Source organism: Solanum pennellii, chromosome 4, assembly GCF_001406875.1.
Source record: "Solanum pennellii chromosome 4, SPENNV200".
In the NCBI taxonomy this organism is placed as follows: Eukaryota; Viridiplantae; Streptophyta; class Magnoliopsida; order Solanales; family Solanaceae; genus Solanum; species Solanum pennellii.
In genome coordinates this window covers 71,632,791-71,650,919 of record NC_028640.1, presented here as the reverse complement: position 1 = coordinate 71,650,919, position 18,129 = coordinate 71,632,791, and the positions used below count along the sequence as shown (strand labels likewise).

The 18,129-nt window shown below is 36.4% G+C and overlaps 3 protein-coding genes across 6 annotated transcripts; 2 read left to right on the top strand and 1 right to left on the bottom strand.

The window, feature by feature from the left end:
- The first annotated feature begins 202 nt into the window (after window positions 1–202).
- LOC107017096 lies at window positions 203–2,169 on the top strand. Its single transcript, XM_015217373.2, has one exon. It carries the CDS (start codon window positions 743–745, stop codon window positions 1,994–1,996), a length of 1,254 nt encoding a protein of 417 aa, XP_015072859.1. The 5' UTR covers window positions 203–742; the 3' UTR covers window positions 1,997–2,169.
- A 933-nt stretch (window positions 2,170–3,102) lies between these two features.
- Window positions 3,103–15,660, top strand: LOC107017666 (ATPase family AAA domain-containing protein At1g05910). 2 transcript variants are annotated; one of them, XM_015217869.2, is made up of 11 exons: window positions 3,103–3,274; window positions 7,523–7,783; window positions 8,291–8,392; window positions 8,551–10,353; window positions 10,436–10,624; window positions 10,724–10,866; window positions 12,240–12,485; window positions 13,199–13,385; window positions 14,661–14,726; window positions 14,817–15,066; window positions 15,158–15,660. In XM_015217869.2, exons 2-11 carry the CDS (start codon window positions 7,559–7,561, stop codon window positions 15,529–15,531), a joined length of 3,585 nt encoding a protein of 1,194 aa, XP_015073355.1. In that variant the 5' UTR covers window positions 3,103–3,274; window positions 7,523–7,558; the 3' UTR covers window positions 15,532–15,660. The 2 variants fall into 2 exon arrangements, with proteins under 2 accessions (XP_015073355.1, XP_015073354.1); XM_015217868.2 differs by having other exon boundaries at window positions 7,518–7,783.
- LOC107017668 (aspartyl protease AED3-like) lies at window positions 15,640–17,400 on the bottom strand. 3 transcript variants are annotated; one of them, XM_015217872.2, is made up of 2 exons: window positions 16,546–17,400; window positions 15,640–16,383 (listed from the first exon to the last, which is right to left on the bottom strand). In XM_015217872.2, exons 1-2 carry the CDS (start codon window positions 17,324–17,326, stop codon window positions 15,857–15,859), a joined length of 1,308 nt encoding a protein of 435 aa, XP_015073358.1. In that variant the 5' UTR covers window positions 17,327–17,400; the 3' UTR covers window positions 15,640–15,856. The 3 variants fall into 3 exon arrangements, with proteins under 3 accessions (XP_015073358.1, XP_015073360.1, XP_015073356.1); XM_015217874.2 differs by having other exon boundaries at window positions 15,640–16,499; window positions 16,653–17,400; XM_015217870.2 differs by having other exon boundaries at window positions 15,640–16,541; window positions 16,704–17,400.
- Window positions 17,401–18,129: the final 729 nt, after the last annotated feature.

Sequence of the window (18,129 nt, the reverse complement as noted above, 5' to 3'; positions counted from 1 at the left end):
TTTGTCCAATGGATAGAATAAAATAGTGAATACTAACCTTTCATTCCCTCAAACCAAATTGTTCAAACAATAGTAAACAATTTTTCACCATTCTTTGTGTTAGAAATTTCTGTATTACCAACCATTTTTATCAAACAAGAAATTTCAATTCTATATAGCCTTTTAAAAGGAAGAATAACACCAATATTTAGAGATCATAAAATAACCAACAAATAAAAAACTCAAACAAAAAAAAAAAAATTAAACTGTCTAGTCTTTTTCTCTTATATTAAATTCCTAGCTCCTTCCTTGTATTCATTCAGATCAATTGCCAAAAAATATTAGTAGATCATCATGAAGTAAATTAATTAAAATAATTTAGTCATGTTGATCTGCAAAAATTAAAAGGGAAGGAGTTTTTTTTTTTTTTTAATTATATAGTTTTACGAAATGGAGGTTCAAAGGCTACATGACTTAATGTGGTTATGGTCAAGATTGCAAAGTAATCGTGTTGCCCTCGTGGGTGGAAACCACACCGCCTCTAGATTTTGCACTCGTTAAAATTATAGTCGTTTTTTGAATCTTTACTTTCCTTTTTTTGTTCGTTAGATTGAAATTAATTTCCATGCTCTCTTTTTTCGAAAACTCTACACCATACCTACGTACTCTCTTCTTTTGCTTACTGGTCAGACTGATTCAGATTCAAATCTGAAGATCGACAAGACGAAAAGTGAAACGCTACGCTCTTTTTTGGTGGTATAATATGATAATGAGTTTGTTGCAAGGTTTTCACACCAAAAAGGACAAAATGAAAGGCACACACATGGATGCCTTGGGATTTTATAATGATACACATTTGGTTGTTATTAAATTGAACCATTTGTGGATTTTGAGGTTGATTTCTCAGATAGCCATTTTGTGGCTCGTTATTTTATCATTCCCTTGGATTAACACGGTAATCAGGGGATTAACATCGAGCTATGGGCTTATTAACGTTACGAAAGGTGATTATACGATGGCTAATTATAATTCAATTAAATTAGAGGTTTTGCCTCTAATTTTTCATGATTTGGCTAATGAAGGCCTTCTCAAAACAAGGGACAAGTCCTTGTTTATTACTAATGGAAATGAAGAAGTTATCTATAATTCTCAAGTTACAAGTGATTACTATATGGATTTAATTTCTCTTTCAGATTTGGCTCGAAAAGATGAGACTTATGACTTTGCGTTGATTCCCTATGATTCATTCAAGTCCCTCGATTTTATCGATCGAGCTATGAACATAGGTGGTATTGTCGTTGTTCAACTAATAAACGACAACCCTATGATAACATATTCACAACAATCAAACTACAAAGTTGTCTACGTACGAAAATTCGATTCCACAATACTAGCCATGAGAAAGACAAGTTCATTTACCTCGATCGAATCAGCAACTACACAACATCATAGAAAATTATTCAATTTTGATCCAAACGCAAAAGAGGATGCATTAAAAAAGCTAGAAGACGTACTACTCGAACCACCAAGAGCATCATCAGGAAAATCGAGTAGATATCTCAAAAAGACTCGTTATTTGCCAGAATTAATGAACATTCCTCTGGAAAGCTACCCACGTAGGGTATTCATCGACGTTGGTTTACAAGATAAAAACGAGAAATCAGGTGATTCTAGTTGGTTTTCAAAAAATTATCCAACTAGGAACACGAAATTCGAGATATTTAAAATTGAAGCAGTGACAAAAGAGTCATCTGCACCATTGATTGAAATGTCAGATTGGTTAGAGAAAAATGTGAAGGAAAATGAGTATGTAGTAATGAAAGCTGAAGCAGAAGTAGTAGAAGAAATGGTAAGGAATAAAGCGATTAAATTAGTCGATGAACTTTTTTTAGAGTGTAAACATCAAGGTGTGAAAAAAGGCGATAAAAAGAAAAGTAGAAGGGCATATTGGGAATGTTTATCTTTATATGGTATGTTAAGGGATGAAGGTGTTGCTGTGCACCAATGGTGGGGTTAAAAAAAATACTACTACTTATACAAATATTAATCATAACAATGTATTATAATTGTCCTAATGATGATAACATAATTGTGTACAAAATATTTATATTTGTAAAGTTTAGCATATAGGAAGTAAATATGTATATTTTGTTTGATCCATTTATTACATTGATGGTAGTAGTTTTTATTTATCAAAATAGCATGTTAATGAAATGCAATTGAAATTAAAGATAGTTAATTGTGATTATTTTCATGTATAATCAATCTAAAAAAGACATAGTACAATATTTTATAGCATATATTTTTTTTATATATATTTTTTCTGTCGTTGTATAATACTATTGCATTGTTTTGCTTCAAAATTAAAAATTAAAAAAAGACGAGTTATGTAATGGTATTTTTTTTCTTTTTTTCCTGTCGTTATATTATTGCATTGTTTCACATTAAAATATTTTAAAAATAATAAATTACGCAATATTTTTTTCTCGAAGTTATAAGACTAAAAAAAAGAAGAATTACGTAATGATGAAGATATCATGTCCTTTTTTCGTGTGATATATAATATTGTTATATTATTTCGCTTCAAAAGTAAAAACTAAAAAAAGACAAGTTGTGTAATGATTCTTTTTTTTTTCTTCTTCTTCTTCATTCCTGTTCGTTGTCATATTATTATTGCTTTGTTTCACAAATTTTAAAAAATAATGAATTACGTAATGATTTTTTTTTCTGAAGTTATAGTAATATTGCATTGTTTCATTTCAGAAGAGAAAACTAAAAAAAAAAGAATTACGTAATAATGAAGATAATCATGTCATTTACATTAAAAAATCAAGTGCAAAATGTAAGTCCTTTTGGTAAGCGTTTATTTTGGCTAAATTTTAAAATAAAATAAAATAAATAATTACTAATTTTTTTTATTTTAACTTGTTTGTCTATTTCTATCCAAAAGAAAATAAGACGAACAAATTAAAAATAAAAGTTATAGAACATTGTTCCAACTAATTTTTTTTTGGAAAAAGTCAAAAGTGCCCCTAAACAACTCAGGGAAATTTTATAACGGGTCGGGTCAATCCGGTTGAGTCCGCCCTATATTAACAAACAATCGAAACGTACTCTTTGTTTCCTGGTCACCAACAACACTCTTCTCAGTCGTCCCTCTTTGCTGCTGAAGAACGCCGGCGACAAGCGACGGTGCCGGATTTCTCATCGAATTGTAGCATTCACATTAGAATCTTCATATCTGAACTCTATTTTGTGTGTTCACTTGCTTACTTCGCTCTGTTATCCCTTTCTGGTAAAACAGATTTCTCTGTTTCTCCTTATCGTTTTTTTCTTTATTTCAGCCTTGAATAAAGCATTGAAGTTATTTTCTGCTCTTATTAGTACTTTTAGAGCTATTATTTGAACTCAAATTGAACCCTAGATTGCTGTAAATCACTTTTGCATACCTGTTGTGCTTTTGTTTTTGCTTGCTTTAAGTTCATTTGTAATGTGCAGTTGTTCTGTTACGTTTTTGCTCTGTTTTGTTTACTTTATATGCTATTTTATTGCTTTAGGGTTTTTGAGACTTATGAATTTTATGTTTTGTTTTTTCTAAATTTGCTTTTTCCTTTTGTTCCCTGGGGAATGGGTGATTTGGAGGAGTTCAAGGAAGGAATTGATGTTCTGGGGAAAATGATGACTTTCTTGTTGCCATTGGAATGCAGCATTTGCTTTATGTGTGGATTAGTTTCTGAGAGACTACACTCACTTATCACAAAAAGAAAAAGAATTCATCAGAGACTAATAGAATTTACAGGTGTTTGATAAAAGGAAGGATGAGTATGTAAATTAGTTTTGGTGGAGAATCAATGAGGATAGGTGTCAAAGTTATACATGGATCTCTGTAGATTTCCTAGGATCAATGTAATTATGGTTTTAGCTTGTAACTTTTTGGAGGTAGCAAGCATACCCTTAATGCTGGAGAATACAACTTTAACTTTATAAAAAAAAAGTTATACATGGATCTCTCTGGTGTAGTGTGGTAAAGAACTCATTTTTCCCATTGAATTCAACTGCTACAGATTGAAGTTGGTAGTGTATTTTTCTTGGGAGATATAGTAGATTACTAGATGCCTCTATAGAAAGAAAAAACTTGTCCTCTGCAAAATCTTTATATAAAACGAAGAAATCTAGCTAGAGACAATTTTGATCACTCTACAGTTCCCTTAGATTGTGGAAAATGGAACCACTAGAGTTCTTACTTCAAATTTGAAAATCGGTGGTTAGAGGTGGATGGTTTGAAAGGGCTGACTCATGGAGCAGAACAAACTATGTGGATTTGATTAATAAGAAGAATAGTCTACTGAATGAGTTAAGCTACTGAAGTAGTCTACTGAATGAGTAAATATCCTTATGATGGCGTTGGTCTATGTTTGGTTTGTAAAGCTTGCCTTACTCAAGTTAAGCTACAAAGAAAAAGGTTTAGATTTGTTCAAGATGTCCTTTGTACGAACAAGAGGGTGAAATTAATGAACGCTTGTTCCTACAATGTAGGAGGACAACTATAAACCTTGAGCACATCTTGTTTTGTTTGTTGGGAATAACTTGGGCTATACCTTGTTCTACTTTGGCATGGTGGAGTAATAAGGTGGGGAGGAGGATCGGTGGAATATAATTCATGCTTGCATTTGGTGGACAGTGTGGAAAGAAAATAATGGTAGACATTTTGTAGGCACTAACAGTTCTATCCAGAAAATTAGAATGACTTGTCTTTAGCTTGTTCTTTTTTTGGTGTAAAATTTTTTTTGGAGGGAATTTAGAGAGTTAGTAGATTTTATTGACAATGTGTAATTATATAGGGTTTTAGGAAGGGGTTTAAGCACCCTTTTGCTTCTTGTAAAGTTGCTAAATTAGCACTTTTTTGGGTGGTTAAGCTTTTTACTGAATACAACTATTACTTGTTTCAAAAGTAACAATCTAAATGTGTTCAGAATTTGCTGAACAATCATTGATTATGTTTCTCTGTCTGATCTTTCTTCTATCTATAGATAAAGAAGAGCTCCCTTTGTACTTTTATAGTTGCTCCTTGCAGGGTGTAACTAGCCTTTTGCGTACGGGTTCGGCAAAACCTAGTACCTTTGGCGCATATCTCGTAGTTGTACAAAAAATGCCACTTAATATATATGAATAATCTATTGAGAACCCAAAACTTCGCCTCTTCTAAAATCTAGAAATAAAACTCAAAACGTAGCTCTGCTACCTTAGACTAACATCCAAATTTATCATAATGCTAGTATTAATTTGATTCAAGTTAGGAATTGTTTATCATGTTGATAGAGTTCCTCAGTTCATAATAGTCAAGGAGTTGAGTTTTTTACTGTGTTGTCAAAGGTTCATTTAAGGCACACGACTTAAAGCTCTGGGAGGGTGCTTCGCCTCTCAGGCAGTGTAGGCAGTTAACAAAGTACACCGTAGTCCCAAACAAGTTAAAGTCTTATTGATAATGTTTTTTCATTAGAACTCTTCTTCTTCNGTTTTTTACTGTGTTGTCAAAGGTTCATTTAAGGCACACGACTTAAAGCTCTGGGAGGGTGCTTTGCCTCTCAGGCAGTGTAGGCAGTTAACAAAGTACACCGTAGTCCCAAACAAGTTAAAGTCTTATTGATAATGTTTTTTCATTAGAACTCTTCTTCTTTTTTTCCTTTATTTGATTAAGGTTCTCCGTTTAAACTTATCTCAAGCCAATATTGTACAAAGTAAAAGTATAAGGTACTTGAAGTTCTCTATATTTTCTTCTTGGATGCTCCAAAGATTCAATTAAAATCGAAAAGACAAACTTTCAACTTTGCTCTGATTTATAAAAGATAGATTACAACAACAACATGCCCAGTGAAATCCCAAGTTAGATTAACTTACTGTATTAGTTTTGCAAGTGGTGTTCAACTTGGTGGACTAAGTCGCGTCTTAATCCCAATCATTCATATCTCAGTCATTAAGTCCATTTGTTTGTTACCTTTAAATCTTAATCATTAAGTGCGTCTGTTTCTTTTATTGTTTCAATTACTTAATGGGTTTGAATAGATCTAATGATTAATATTTGCGACAATGTTTTAATATCATTAAGATGTTCATTCAGAAATTTCTATAAAAATGGTAGTTTCCAAATTCCATCCATTCACCATTTCCGCCTTTGTCCACTATTATAACCATTGTCACCCACCATTAATAATTACGTGCCACCACCCACCATCCTCAACCACAACTGTTATTACTACTCGTCACTACCTCTAGCCACAAATAATAATCATCATCAGTAACCAACATTACCACAACAACCATGAATCACCGCTTTTGATCACCACATCATATATTGGCACCAATCTTATTCACCACCACCATTAATTATCTCTATCATCCATCATAACTATTGACCTGCCACTAACAAGGCAACAAGTATCACCCTGCATCAACCTTTAGGGATCGTTTGGTGTGAGGGATAAGAAAATAGTGATGGGATAAAAATTTTGTATGGTGTTTGGTTGCTATGTTTGGGATAACTTATCCCACCATTTATATCTTAGTGATGGGATAAGTTATCCCATATAAATGGTGGGATAGAGGATTAGGGATAACTTGTTCTCAACCAAACGACACCATCATCATCACCAATAGCTACTGGCGCCACTCCCTCCACTAGCCAACATCATCCACAATCTCCACAGTTAGACATCACCACTGCCATGTAATTTTTTTTCCAAATATTTTGTTGATGTATAATGTATTAGATTAATTTAGTATTTTATTGAATTTTGTATTTATTGATTAAAAAAATTATAAATCAAAGCTGTTAGATAAACAAACATTCTTAATGATTAAGTATTTACTATTTAGATGATAATATAACATCTTAATAATTCAAATGTGCATTTAGATTTAGACATCCAAGTCAATGCATGCTAAATATTCAGATATGTATTCAGATTCAAACGTCTTATTAATGAACACGAATGAGGCAGTTCACACAGTTGAATAAGAGAGTATTAACTTTATTTAAGAATTAGGAAGATCATTAATGTATTACTCCCTCTTTGTCAAAAAATAAATAAATGTATTACTCCCTCCATCCCAATTTGTGTGAAGGTGTTTGGCTGTTTTTTTTAAATTTGTTGTGTAAAATGAGTCATTGATATTTGTGTGGTTATATTTCTTCCAGGAAGCGTAAAATGACTTTTGAAGTTAATTACTAAATATAAAAGGGTATCATTCTTTTTGCTGACCGACTAAAAGCAGGAAGAGTATCAGTATTAAATTGGGATGGAGGGAGTATTACGTAGAGTGAAATTGTAATTCCTATTTCATGGTTCTTTTATGTTACATTCTCTTTTACCAGGCATTAAGCAGAAAATTGTAATTTTATAATCCTTTTATTGTGTTTACTAGTGTAATCGTGTTCTAGATTAGGTGAAGTGCATGCACCATTCCTTTTCTTTAGACAAGTCGATATTTGGTACTATGCTTCTTATGTGGATGTTGCTGACAGCTTGATCTGCATGTAGGGTAGAGGGTATATCTCCATGGGGAGACATTTGTAACCAAAATGTATCCTAAACGATCTGGTCAACCTGATGATGCTGTTTCAGGGCCAGTTCGTACAAGTGATAGGCTTCGGCGAAGGCCAACATTGTATGGTCGCCCGTACTTGTATTATAATCCAAAGCTAATCCGTCCTAAGAGAAACAAGACCAAGACAAGGACTGCAGCGTCTCAGATAGCAAAGATGTTGCGTCCTGGGAGTCGACCAGTGCGAACAAAAAAATCAGATGTATGGCTGTTTCTTGTTTTTCCTGTCTATTGATTATGTTAGGTATCTTCTGAATGAATTATGTCTTCATTTTTTGTGGTTCTTAAAACTAAATATCTGTTTATACATTTAAGTTTACTATGGAATGACAGTTTGGCTAGTGAACATATCTTAGATTGCACTACATTGTCTTCTTTTTCATGTTTATGGTAGTGAAGCGTGAGGATATCTGATATGCAGTTGGAAAAACTAATGTCACTAATAGAAATTGTAACAATACAGTGTATGTTGTGTGTTGGTTACACATGGTGTCCATTTAGTTGACTTTCATGATTAGATAATTTTTTATATTTGGATGGGGATATCTCCACCAAATTCTCCCACCTCTATGGTTCAGCATCTTCCCTTTCCTGTTACTCTTTTCGTGACATTTATATTCATATTTGCACGTATTTCATAAGGTTTTTGAAAAAGTATTTAGGAGAAAAAGAACCAAGTTATAAGGTGTTTGAAATTATTTCTTGGCAGTCTGTTGCTGCCAACCTTCGACGCTCTACGAGAACGAGGAGAGTTTCTGTGAACCTTGAAGGATATACAGATAGCTCTGGAACTGAGGATAATGACTTAATGGTAAGTTTCTATTGTCTTAGTAACATGAATTTCCAACTAAAATGTAAAATAGCATATATCAAGTTATCTATGAATATCAAATTACTCCATTAAATTTTTCATACTACTGAAGTGGTAGATGTTCTTTTGAAAATTGGTTTAACGTGAATTTGCTTCAGAGCCCGAAGTATCGGAGTTCTAGGAACCGAGAAGATAACAACAGTGCAAGTCAGGATGACCTCATGCCTCGACGTGAAGGACTGCGTCCCCGTCGTGCAGGATTACGACCTCGTCGGGCTAGAGCAGTTGGAAGACAACAGTTAAATCTAAGGTCTGATGATGAACAAGATACTTCTGATGATAAGATTGGCCAGGGTGATCCTGAAAATGAAAATGATGTAGATGATAATGATGCTGATGAGGCAGAGGATGATGGTGGCGGTGACGGTGATGGAGAGGATGAGGGTGAAGATGAAGGCGACGAAGATGGTGATGATGAAGAGGGTGAAGAACAGGATGGTAGAAGACGATATGACCTCCGCAACCGAGCTGAGGTACGCAGACTTTCTATGGAAGGTGTTAAACAAAGGCCAAGATCTCCTCGTAGGGTACTTCAGCAAGGGATGGGGACCAAGGTGAACAGAGATGTAAGAAGAGGAGGATCCCGAGTTCATAAACGTCATCGGATGACACGAGGCGATGACTCTGATGATTCTCTTCTTGTAGATGAGCTGGACGAAGGTCCTCCAATTCCTTGGGGTAGAGGTGGGAGTAGATCTGGACCACCTTGGCTTTTAGGGGGATTAGATATGCAAGGAACAACATCGTGGGGATTAAATGTGGCTGCATCTGGATGGGGTCATCAAAGTGAAGCTTTTACTAATTTGACATCTGGGATTCAAACTGCTGGACCAAGTTCCAAGGGAGGGGCTGATATTCAACCACTGCAAGTGGATGAAACTATAAGCTTTGATGACATTGGTGGGCTTTCTGAATATATTGATGCGCTGAAGGAAATGGTATTTTTCCCACTATTATATCCAGACTTCTTTGCAAGTTATAACATTACCCCACCAAGGGGAGTTTTATTGTGTGGACCTCCAGGCACAGGTAAAACACTGATCGCCAGAGCATTAGCTTGTGCTGCGTCAAAGGCTGGCCAGAAAGTCAGTTTTTATATGCGGAAGGGTGCTGATGTCCTGAGCAAATGGGTGGGCGAGGCTGAAAGACAGCTAAAATTGTTATTTGAAGAAGCTCAGAGGAACCAGCCTTCCATCATCTTCTTTGATGAGATTGATGGACTTGCTCCTGTTAGGTCTAGCAAGCAAGAGCAGATTCATAACTCTATTGTGTCAACTTTGCTGGCTTTGATGGATGGCCTTGACTCTCGAGGGCAAGTAGTCTTGATTGGCGCAACCAATCGGGTTGATGCCATTGATGGAGCCTTGAGGCGACCTGGAAGATTTGATCGTGAATTTAATTTTCCTCTACCTGGCCTTGAGGCACGTGCTGAAATATTGGATATTCACACTCGAAAGTGGAAACAGCCTCCTTCTAAGGAACTAAAAATGGAACTTGCAGCTAGTTGCGTGGGATATTGTGGTGCTGATCTGAAGGCATTGTGCACAGAAGCTGCTATTCGTGCATTCCGCGAGAAGTATCCTCAAGTTTACACTAGTGATGACAAGTTCCTGATAGATGTTGAATCAGTTACGGTGGAAAAGTATCATTTTCTAGAGGCCATGACAACAATCACTCCAGCTGCACATAGAGGCTCAATTGTGCACTCTAGGCCATTATCTTCTGTTGTTGCACCTTGTCTACATGGACCTCTCCGGAAAGCTATGAGCATCATTTCGGATATTTTTCCTCTTTCAGTTTCTTCAGAATTGAGTAAACTTTCCATGCTCTCCTATGGTTCTGCTATTCCTCTTGTGTACAGACCTCGGCTTCTGCTCTGTGGTGGTGAAGGTGTTGGGCTGGTAAGCAACTTTGGGCCTCGATTTTATGAGTTGGAGAAATATGTACTTCCCACTAAATATACTTACTCATGTAGTTCTCCAGGATCATGTAGGGCCTGCAATTTTACATGAACTGGAAAAATTCCCTGTTCACTCGCTTGGACTTCCATCCCTTCTTTCTGACCCTGGGGCCAAGACGCCAGAGGAGGCATTAGTTCACATATTTAGTGAAGCAAGGAGAACAACTCCGTCAATACTCTATTTACCTCATTTCCATCTTTGGTGGGAGAATGTGAGCTATTATTCACCCCTTCCCTTTTCCTCATCCTACGATGCTTTATTGTGATTTTTAGTGCATAGATGATTTTCTTGAACCTGTTTATTTCTTCAGGCACACGAGCAGCTCAAAGCTGTTCTCAGAACGCTGTTGGAAGAGCTCCCATCTGACCTGCCTATACTATTATTTGGGACTTCCTCAGTACCACTTTCTGATCTACCTGATGAGCCTTCTTCAGTATTTTCACACCATAGCATGTATGCTTTCTTCAAATTGACCTCTACCTTTTAGTTGGCATGATTCTCTTTGCATACTCTGGATATGCTTATTGTTACCTTCATTCAATCTGCTATCTTACTGTTAATCAGCTGCACGTAAATTTTACTTCCTCGTTGTCTTTGTTGGCCAACATTTTCATGTTAGGTTGTGTCTGAAGGTGGATGTGTTCAATGATGTTTTGTATTTGTTGATATTTCTCAAAAGAGGAAATAATTGTATCACTGATGGTAATAGAGAGAATAATTGTATCACTGATGGTATTGGTCTGTGCCTACATTATAGTTTTTGCAACTACAGTTTTTTATCATGAACACAACAGACAACGTTTTATCTTTTTGATGAACTGGATGTTTGCAGTCACAGACAGTTCTTACTCCAAAGTTTGGTGGGGTCAAAGTTTCACAGTTCTTTAGAGGTTGTGGGAATTAGTTATGTAGGTAGGAGGAGAAGAAACTAGCAAGGATATCCTCTGGGCTTAATTACATTTTGAGTTTGGTGGTGATCTCTAGGTTGCATCTGAAAGTAGTCATGGGTGTATAACAGGATTGCTCTTTGCCTTGCATGGAATAGTATCATAAAATTTTGTGCTGATGATCTCAAACAGCTTTTGTGCAATTTATCTGGCTTTGACAATATTGCTTATTTGTACTATTGGTGGTGAAGCTGAAATTGGATTTGGTCTATAAACCCTTCCGTTTTCTTACATACTGAAATGGGATTTGGTCCACAGTTAAATTTACATGGACATTCTAAGATGGTCACGAACTATTTTCAAATCCTTATTAGCTTTCTGCTCCTCTTCTTTTTCCATAAAGAAATTGAAACCCACCATGCTGCATAACGTATTTGGTTGATTAGTTTTGTATTAAGCATTATCCCGTAACATTGCTTAGAAGAACATGATCCCCTCAATCACTGATAAGAGTGTCCATGTGATGTAGCATTTTTTGGGGTTGGTAGATGAGATAATGATGACGCCAACTCCATTTCAGATTAGATAATGACTACAACTGGGTATTAATTGATTTATGAAAATGAAAAAAAAAGTATTGTTACTGAAAATTGTGTTCAAAAGGTTTTATCATTCTTACTGAAAATTGTGTTTCAAAAGGTGTATATTCTTGTGGATCCTCTTATTGCAATCTCTATAATAAGCCTTGTTTCTAAAATTTGGAGCTGGCATAGAACCTATATTGTGTAAGCTTGTACAAAGCATCCTTTTTGGGGCGGATAGATATAGAATTTGAAATATTTTGTTTCCTTTATTTTTGTAAATGACCTGATAAATGATATATATGAGTCCATTTTTGAGGTAGTACTAACAGCTATACTTTATCTCGGCTTTTCACAGCTTATGTTTGGATTCTCCATCAGATGAAGACAGATCTCTGTTCTTTGATCGTCTCATAGAAGCTGCTTTGTCTATCCAAGTTGAAGCTACAACAAAGAAGTCTGATAAATCGGACTCCCTTCCTGAACTCCCTAAGGCGCCAAAGGTGTCTGTTGGACCGAAGGCGTCTGAACTAAAAGCCAAAGCTGAAGCTGAGGGCCATGCCCTTAGGCGATTGAGGATGTGCCTACGAGATGTATGCAACAGGTATATATATTTGATCTGGGAGAGTTCATTAGCTGGAAATCCAAAACATGGTTTTTGAATTTAGTTGAAGCAACTAAATTTCTTGGTGGTATCCACATTTATTTTTCAGATGCTAAATTGTTAGTTCTATGTTTGGAAACTGAATTGGCGGAAATTTCTTGGTGTATCCACATTTATTTTTCAGATGCTAAATTGTTAGTTCTATGTTTGGAAACTGAATTGGCGGAGAATGCCTGATTTTTGTGTTTGAATGTATTTCTGTGTATGTTTCATAAATTTTTTGTTGTTCGGGACATAAGAAACTCTATTGGATGAAGTAATCATCCTTTTTTATGTGGAGTTGCCTCCATGGTGGCACACATCAAATCCGAGAAAAAAAGGTTCAGCTGGAGATATGGTCTTTCAGAAACGGTTTAATGCTATATTTGTGAAATTGGTGCTTGTCCTTCCATTGCTTCTATTTCTATTTTCAATTCATATGCATTAGTCCTCACTTCAACCATTTGGCTCATCTGCACATTTTTTATTGTTATGTTTCTTTCATTTTGTTATTTTCTTTTCTTCTCTTTTCCTCTGCATGTGTTTGTGGGTGTCTTTCTGTCAGTATTTAGTACAGGGTTTAAGTGTAACATTTGTCTGCAATTATTGGTCATGACAGTATCATGTATGTATAAGTTATATTTTGATCATCCAGCATACTTCATTCAATGCAGGATTCTGTATGATAAACGGTTTAGCGTCTTCCATTATCCAGTAATGGATGAGGATGCTCCAAACTATCGTTTGATCATCCAGAACCCAATGGACATGGCAACTCTATTGCAGCATGTAGACAGTGGGAAGTATATCACCAACAAAACATTCTTAGAAGACTTTGATCTCATTGTTACCAACGCAAAGGTAGATGCTACTCTCTTTAATATTTGATCTTTCTGTATGTCTATCTGTCAAACTTCATGGATAGTAGGTCGGCAATTCTTAATCTACATTTCTTCATGCTAGTAGGATGTTGGGAACCTCTTATATCTTTTTGTGAGTGTTTCTTGTTTTTTGACTTTGAGAGAATTCAAAAGAAAAGTTTTTCCAAGTTAAAGCAACAATCTACCATGAAACACAAATGTGTCACAAAGTAAAAGACAAAAATAAAATGACTCTTAAAAGCAGTAATTAAACCTTTAAACTTACAATATTAGTCATTGCTTTAGGGAGGCTAATAAACCTGCTGACAAGCTCGCCACCTTGAGTCATGGCATTGAAGGACTTCATCTCTTCAACTCTTTTTCAGCCCTTCCTAAGCAAGTGAGAGGTCTCTCCAATATGGATAGATGGAATTTCCCAACCTTTAGAAGTAAACCAATGAGACCTTCCAATATTATTTATGAGCCCCCCTAAATTGTTCACCATGTTCAGTTAGCTTAGCTTTTGAGCTAATCTGGACAACCCCCCCTCCCCCTCTTGTTTTTGGGTGGTACTTAGTAGAACAGTCCTACACTGTTACTACCCCTTAATCATGTCAAAAATTGGGATGCCAAACTCAAAGCTGTACTTTTGCCCATTCAATGATCAAAGTTGGATGCTAGGAATCTCTGTTGTACAACTTCATATGCCCTTCATAAATAAAATTAACTAATGTCCAACTACTTAAGCCCTTCATAAATAAAAATTTTATTCATATAAAAAGAGGATGCTAGGAATCTCTGTTGTACAACTTCTGATGGTCTAAGCAACTCTATATTGCCATTGCATTTCAGCTTTCGCTTCCCAACCACCCGATTTAAAACTGTGACAAGTTAGCACTGTGTCAATCAGTTTTAAATTGGCCAAGCTTACCATCTTAGCTTCATGGTATCGTTTCTGGTCCAATTCACTCCCTTTCTATCAGTCCGTATTTTCCAACTGCTTGGCTGAAGATGTCTATGGCTGCAATTGAACTAATTACTGTATTGTCAATTCATTACAAATTGCTAAATTAGGTTGAGTCAACATGATCATCTAAAGATGAATTACATAATTTGGATTATAAGAGGGAACAACTCTTTTCTGTGAAATTTGTCCCTCGTTCAGGTTTCTGAGTACAACTTACATTAAGAACTGCAAAGGATAGTTGAATATTATTGGATAAGTAGTTTATGTCAATGTAGCGCATATTTTTGATGTTTTAGGCCTATGTTGCAGAAGTACAATGGAGATGATTACAATGGAGCGAGGATTGTTAGTAGAGCTCATGAACTTCGAGATTCAGTATGTTCACAGCGACTTGTCTCCAATTATCACTAGTGTACTTTCTATATAGTTTGTTGGTCTTTGACATTGGGTGATGTCTTTCTGCAGGTATACGGAATGCTTTCCCAAATGGATCCTGCCTTAGTTGCCTTCTGTGAGAAGATTGCTGCTGAAGGGGGTCCAGTGTCAGTTCCTGACGAATTAGGTGGAGATGCATTGCCACAAAATCCCGTCTTACAGTCATCTACTTTGACTAGAGCAAGAGCCCGCCTTCGTAATGTCCAGCCTGAAGTCAACTTAGATCAGAGCTTTGAAGCACTGAGAAGGCACAAGAAACATGCTGATTCTGCACAATTGGGTATATAATTTTTGCATTTGCTATATAACTCGCTAAACGTTATTCGGACAAAGAAAATCCTCTTGTGGCTGACAATGATGTGTTCTATCAGTGCTAGATGATGAATTACAACCTCAGGATTCATTGCCTTCCAAATCATCTAATGACCATGAAGGAGATGCTTCAGAGCAAAGGCCAGAAAGCACTCTTGCTGACGGTAATAAATCCGCAGACGTTCCAGATGCAAGTGGAGACGCATGCCAAGATGTTACAATGTCAGACACAGAAATGTCCCGTAAAATCGAGTCCGTGAAGAAGCAATTTGTGAAGCACACAAAGGACTACGGCATTCCTCAGCTAGAAAGATTATACACTCGCATCATGAAGGGTGTTTTCGAAACAAAAACTGGTATGACAAACGAAGATCTCAAGACTTCAATTTTGAGTTTCTTGTTAAAATTTGCAAAGGATGCGTCGAAGTTTTAGTATAAACATGAATATTTATTTTATTTTATTTTTTAGTTTCAACAATTTATTGATCCCCTCATACGATGTCAACGGATTTGCTGCATCTATTGTGCTACACAGGCAAAAGAAAAGAAAATTATAGTCTTATTTTTCTTGTCCCCCTCTTCTGCTCTTATACATGAACAATTGATGTAAAGGGGTATTGAACAATACTGGAGCTACCAATTCACATTTGATAAAGTGATTTGGAATTGCAAAGACATCAATACAAAATTGAATCGAAGGTCAAGTTCTGAGTGGGACTCGACACAAAGGAGGGCGGGTTACAGAGAAGGACTCGAATCTAGTTACAAAGTTCGCGAGCAATTCCCAAACGCGAATTAGCTGTGTCAAACAAAATCCTCAGGTTCTGCTGCTGCAAATTGGCTATTACATTCAACACAGAGTTCACATTTGTTGGTGCTGCTGCCATTGCCAGACATGCCAAAGGACTTGCACTACTATGAATCAAACTGTTCTCCATTGGCAACACCAAATCCATCCCTGTAAAGTGAAGTATAATAGCTGGTGCCACTGCTTCATTTGTTGATGCAAAACATGTGTCAAATGCACCCAATGAGGTAAATGGTCCTTTCACTTGTTTCCTAAATTCATCCCTAATTGCACTATAAATTGGCTGAACGAATCGGGTTATAACCGTACCCGAGTCGATTATAGTACCCGCACCGGTATTCGGGTCAAATGCTAGAAGCTTAGGAGCTATCGGGACCAGAACGCGACCCACACTTATGCCGGTTAGGTTCACGTAGTACAGAGAGGGTCTGTGCGGGTTCTTAAGAAGTGGGGTGGTTCTAATGTTCTTCGGTTGACCCAATGGACCGAGTTTGAGCGATCCAGAGAAATAATAAGATTTGAAACTCGGTAAACAGTACGAGAATACACCAGAGTAGAGTGACATGGATTGTGAGAGTAGTGACATGGAGCCCCTACCCAAGCCCAATAACCCTTGCGGCGGGATTGAGCTCCCGNGACCCAATGGACCGAGTTTGAGCGATCCAGAGAAATAATAAGATTTGAAACTCGGTAAACAGTACGAGAATACACCAGAGTAGAGTGACATGGATTGTGAGAGTAGTGACATGGAGCCCCTACCCAAGCCCAATAACCCTTGCGGCGGGATTGAGCTCCCTGACACAGCACTGATGCAACCGAATGAATAATTCGGTATAACATCAGCACCTAGTCTAAGTGAATCACGTGACAGCGTGGCGTAGAACGATGAAGCTCCACCATAGGATTGGTTGAAAAAACAAGCACCCGGTGCACCAGCAGCGGGGCAAGATTGCCCCTTAACCTGTGTGCATTCGGGTACAGAGCATTCCATCGACCCATAAGTCGACGAGATATTGGGAGTAAATACACTAGAGGTACAGCCAGTACAGCCACTGCATGGAACCCATGCAGTGTCACTACTGGTATCCAGGACCATAAACATTAGCTGGCCCGGGGTACCGATTTTAGCCCGAACAACATAGTTACCAATGTTGAATACTTGTTGGCCTGAAGCAATAGGGGCTGAATTAGGCTTTTGGGCTACTAAACTAGACAAATAAGAAAGTCTTTGTGGATCTTTAGAGGCCATGTTGATAAGTGTGTTTTCCCAAGAAGTAGGTTTTGGTGTGTTGAAAGGTGAGCATTTGCCATAAATGGGAATGACTGAAAGTTGTTCATTAGATGGACATGAATCAAAAGCTAAAGTTTTTGTTGTTGAAAGAAGAGTGATGAAGAGGAATGTAGCAATGGCCAAAGCCATGGTGTGCTTTTTCCTTATCAACAACCCTGAAAAGATAAGAGTTTTGGTGAGATTTATGTCAAATATGATAGAAACAAGAGTATATATATAGGACACCCCCAAACCCCTCAAATCTCACCCCCATGAAGGTGTGAGTTGGGGTGGTAGGCAACACAAAGTAGAAATCAAAGAGGATAGAGTGTATGCAGATCTTATCTTATCTTAAAGATAGAAATGTTGTTTTTCATAGATGCTCGAGTCAAGGAAATCCAAAGCAGTCCAGAAAAAAAGTACCGGAAATATAATAAACAATATACACTAATAGTAACTGATCAGATACTACAACAAAATAATATGATAAGTGAGGTACATACAAGGAACAATAAATAGTAACATAAATTAAATGACACGAAACTGCAAGCGCAATATTATGACACCTTCTAATTTTCAATCCTAATTTGTGTCTTCCACACCCTCCTATCTAAAATCATGTCCTGAAACGGCTGTAATTATGTCATGACTTGTCTAATCACATCTACGCAATAATTTTTGTAGGCACATGCGAATTTAGAATGAGTATCAATTTTTATGTACATATCTTATTTTTGTATTTAGATATATGTATATGTATATGTATGTATACTCAAAAGCAATGAATTTAGTTGAACACACAAAACTACGCCTAAATCCATTTATTTATGGAAAGGGTGGAGGTAAAAAATTAGATATGGATTCAATTTGGTTGAATTTAATAGTTTTTGCTCAAACAATATATTCATGTAAAAAAATCCATTAAATATATAAAAATATTAAATTAAAACTCA

What these genes read in the sequence shown, in the direction of transcription:
- LOC107017096 (XM_015217373.2), top strand. Translation starts at nt 743, where the DNA reads ATGATAATGAGTTTGTTGCAAGGTTTTCACACCAAAAAGGACAAAATG.
- LOC107017668 (XM_015217874.2), bottom strand. Translation starts at nt 17,326, where the DNA reads ATGGCTTTGGCCATTGCTACATTCCTCTTCATCACTCTTCTTTCAACA. An exon ending in GGCTTGGGTAGGGGCTCCAT is followed by an intron (nt 16,500 to 16,652) that starts GTCACTACTCTC and finishes GGGCTTGGGTAG; the next exon opens with GGGCTCCATGTCACTACTCT.
- LOC107017666 (XM_015217869.2), top strand. Translation starts at nt 7,559, where the DNA reads ATGTATCCTAAACGATCTGGTCAACCTGATGATGCTGTTTCAGGGCCA. An exon ending in CTACGAGATGTATGCAACAG is followed by an intron (nt 12,486 to 13,198) that starts GTATATATATTT and finishes CATTCAATGCAG; the next exon opens with GATTCTGTATGATAAACGGT. An exon ending in CTCATGAACTTCGAGATTCA is followed by an intron (nt 14,727 to 14,816) that starts GTATGTTCACAG and finishes GTCTTTCTGCAG; the next exon opens with GTATACGGAATGCTTTCCCA.